The sequence below is a fragment of the Phaethon lepturus genome, unplaced genomic scaffold, assembly GCF_000687285.1.
Source record: "Phaethon lepturus isolate BGI_N335 unplaced genomic scaffold, ASM68728v1 scaffold23210, whole genome shotgun sequence".
NCBI lineage: Eukaryota > Metazoa > Chordata > Aves > Phaethontiformes > Phaethontidae > Phaethon > Phaethon lepturus.
In genome coordinates, this window is record NW_010514352.1 from 15,550 (window position 1) to 19,650 (window position 4,101).

Sequence of the window (4,101 nt, forward strand, 5' to 3'; positions counted from 1 at the left end):
GCACTTCCCAATGACGGCATCTGGACGGGATATCCCCATGCCTTTAAACACCAGCCTGTTAAAAAGCAAGTACATTAAACACCCATAACAGGTGACGGATGTGGGACGCTCTGCCACACCTTCCACAAATGACTATTGGTTTTTGGGGTTTTGCCTGTTTTTCTTTTTTTTTTTTTCTTTTCTTTTCTTTTTTTTTTTTTACCTCTTTTCGTTGAGGATGCTACTAGTGCATACGCAGGCTTGCTAACACCGAAAGGGTGGAAAGCCAGTCCCTTTCCACCGGGGCACATCAGCATGGCAATAAGAAACCTCCCCCTGCCAACACCAAGAATTTGCTAATTCACTGCACCCTCACCTGCATCACCAGCTCCTCCAACACCCAATGCCTGCATTAACCTTGCTCCAGGCTCTAGACTGTAGTTTTAATGGGAGCATTCTGTTTTTTTTAACCCGTCTGGAACGCAGCCAGAAGAGCATTCACTTTTCCAGATGTGAAAGCTGCAGTGCTGGCAGAAACCAAAGTGAATGGTGGTGAAGCAGCACGGGGGACACATGGTCAAAGCCACAATGGTCCCAGCTGCGACCCACTGGGTAGCTACCCCCCCACAGGGGGAGCCTGGCTTTGCACGCTCTCTGCAAGGCACCTGCAGTTCATGGACACTAATGCTGAAAAAGTACCTGGTTTCTTCCTCTTTGCATCTCCCTTTTCATTTCTTTACAGCATCTTCTGCTCCTCAAAGTTCCCCAAAAAGAGAGGACTACCACCTTGATCTGAATGCCCTGCCCCACTAGAAGGTTGTCCTTTACTTTGTTTATTAAACAGAAGTGCAAAACCTCAGGAAGGTCTAATCACTTTTAGGAAGACCCTTCCTGAAGCCCAGAAGAGCTCAGAAAGCCCAAAGAAAAGACCACATAGAGTGGTTTTGCCATCAAGAAACGTGAAGAGGGTTTCCCAACTCCAAGCTCACCAAGATGATTTCTCACAGTGACTGCCCTGGGGACAGAAAGCTGTGAGGTGGCACAACCCCACATCCAACCTTCCTCCTTGCTCAGCTTCCTTCTGGGCAGGAAGCAATGGCTCACCACATTATTTAGAGCCACTTACAGCCTGACAAAGCTCTCCCAGGAGCAAAGGGATCCACTACCAGGCTGCAGATCCAGGCAAGATTCAGGCTGCACTGGACTAGGTGGGTCAAGGTCTTCTCCACCCTGCCACGTACCCTGATTCTCTTTCCTTTGGCCAGTGCTGGGAGACCCAGAAGCACACTGCTCCAACGCGTGCACTGTTGTGGATGCTTGCAAGGCTGCACGGTGAATGAGCGATGGGCGTGTGGGCCAGGGATGGGATTTTTCCAGCCAGACCCACTTCCCAGCACACCTTGGGAGCTGCGAAATGGGGTGCCAGCAGCAGCACGCTTTTGCTGAGCCAGCAGGTCACCCACATGCCACCTCTGTCCCCAACACAGAGGGGAGGCTCCCACAGTCAGGGTGAAAAGACTGCCAAGGACAGGTTGAGATTAGATATTAGGAAAAATTTCTTCACTGAAAGAGTGGTCAAGCAAGTGGTCAAGAACAGGCTGCCCAGGGAGGTGGTGGAGTCACCATCACTGGAGGTGTTCAAAAAATGTGTAGAGGTGGCACTTTGGGACATGGTTTAGTGGGCATGGTGGTGTTGTGTTGATGATTAGACTTGATGATTTTAAAGGTCTTTTCCAATCTTAGTGATTCTATGATTCCATGATTTGTTTACCTGTTATAAATGTCATCATCTTCGCCACCCCAGCCCCAGTAATTGTTTGGGAACCCGTTGATCTTTGTGAACTGCTCTTTGCTCAAGGCAGACACACCTCCAAAATACTGATTGTAAGGCAACCTGGAAGCAGGAAGAAAAGGCCATTAGAAGAGGAGTAGAGGTGCCAGCCAAGGAGCAGCTTGCCCACCCGACAAAGGCTTGCTGCTGCCCTTCATCCCAGCCCATGGCAAGCCAGCACCTCCCTGCAGCAGGAAGCAGCAGGGAGCAGCATGCGTTTTGGTGCCCCAGACTCAGCTGAGGCAGAGGGAGCTGGTGGGCTCAGTCCCAAATACAGCTGCGAAGTATTTTGCAACTGGCAGTGGCTGCAGCCTTTCACTACGAAGTACACTGTCCTCAAAGGACAGGCTGGTGAGGTGCACACCACTTCGCCAAAGGACATATGAGTGACATGCATTCTCCGGGAGTGGCAAAAGCTCAGCGAGGCATCAGAGGTGCCACAGAGCCTTCCTGCAACTCCACTGCTCACCTCCATGCTCCCCAGTGCCCCAAAGGAAAGCTTGCAGCCCAAAACTGAGCCAGCAGCACGAACTTGCATGTACAAAGCCAACCAGCTCCCACCTGAAACAGGGGACGATTCATGAGGGGGTTGTGCACAGAAGAAATTCAGACCCACAGAACCAGGACAGGGCCCATGCAGGGATCACCAGGACCTACCGCAGACCCTCCCTCTGCTTCAGCAAGCAGAAGAAACCCCTGGGGCCTGCATTTCTGCTAAGCTTCTCCTAGCTGCAAGAAAAAACTGCAGCTGCTGCAGTGCTGGTGACAGTCCTGCTCTGAGCAGGGCTTGGGTCTGGACTGAAGACATGCAGGGGCCCTACCACCAACAATACTGCTGTACCTTTATCACTATTGGCCACCATGGGGTCATGACCAGTTTTCACTTTATAGGTGAGCTTTTAAAGTCTCCCTTGGGGATTTGGGACAGAAAAAAAAAAAGGAAAAGCAAGACACGTTTTTGTTTGCAGCAGCTTGCTGAACCCAAATGTATGTCAGAAGGCATTTTGTTTTCTGTTGCTCTGAGGCACCAGGGCAGGTTCCTCAGTGGCCTGAAATCGAACAGCCAAAAATATTTCATTTTGTTCTTAAAATAGTGCCTGATGCAGTCTTTTTAAAGCTGCACATAATTTTTACTGTGCGAGAGTGTCTCACTTTTCAGACTGGGTGGAAACATTAGCTGTCTTCCAGCTTCCAGCCTGAAACACAAGAAGGGATATGTGGGCATCTGCAAAACGACAGGCTCTTAATTTCTCCTCGCCCTATGTTTCAGTTTCCAGAAGCTGTGAATTTTAATAAACTGCTCGGCTGTGTTTCCCCCCCTTCCTCCTCTCCAGCTGATCCCACTCGCAGCCACCCGCTCCCTGCAGGGATGTGCATGCCAAGACAGGCTTTTGCCAGAGACATTTTCCCAGGCTTTCAATGGTGGGTGGGGATGTGCAACGCTGCGCCTGGCCTGCTAGGCTAACGGTGATACTAGGAACAAAATGCCCTTCCAAAAGGTGTCTCACCGAAATCCAAATTTATCCATGGATACAGAGAGGTGCCGTGGCTGGCTGTAACATTTGTAGGTGTTTCTGTCATCCATTGGGATGAGGTCTACATCACTAAACACAAAGCAATCATAGTCATACTCTTTCAAAGCCTCTGCGAATCCTATATTCAGCAGTTTAGCACGGTTAAATTCTTCTTCTCCATCCTAATTTAAAAACAAACAAAAACAGTTAAGGGACTTTAAACTTAGCAGTTGACATCAGCAGTTTCTTACCTGTCACCGTACGCTGGTGTCACCACATTGGGTTGGTGTGCCTGTGATGGACTGAGCTGGAGCCCGAGCATTCCCCCTGCAGCAGGACATCTGCAGTGAGCCCCCCCGGAATGCTGCCTGTGGGGTGACAGCATCCGAGCCAGTTGTGAACCGCGGGGGCAGCCGAAGAGGCTGGGGAACGGCTAGACCTGGCTCAGCTCCCCTCTCTTGGTGGGAGGCTCCAAGAGGGCAGGCTTGATGCTGAGTGGCCCCCCTGTCCCACCCCACGCACAGCCATTCTGGGATTGCATTTTGTGATAAAAGTTTTCAGACTGCCAGGGCAAGCAGCTGGGGCTTCCCAGAGCAGTGGAGAAAAGCAAAGAGAGGGGGGCTCCTCTGGAAGAAGGAGCCCTTGCTACAGCAAGAAACCTTGGCAGTGCTTTGGCTTACAGCCAGGACAAGGACCATGGACCAAAACCTTTCTGTGGCCAGGATTTCGGCACCCTCTTCCTGAGCTCTGCCACAATCCAGCTGTGGGACCGTGGTG

The 4,101-nt window shown here is 50.9% G+C and overlaps 1 protein-coding gene across 1 annotated transcript in view; it reads right to left on the reverse strand.

Annotated features, from left to right (window-relative positions):
- Nucleotides 1–4,101, reverse strand: part of B4GALT1 (UDP-Gal:betaGlcNAc beta 1,4- galactosyltransferase, polypeptide 1) — a 13,227-nt gene that overhangs the window by 905 nt on the left and 8,221 nt on the right. Inside the window, 3 exon segments of the mRNA XM_010292776.1 lie at nucleotides 2–55; nucleotides 1,751–1,873; nucleotides 3,319–3,506. Coding sequence (XP_010291078.1) covers nucleotides 2–55; nucleotides 1,751–1,873; nucleotides 3,319–3,506 — 365 coding nt within the window.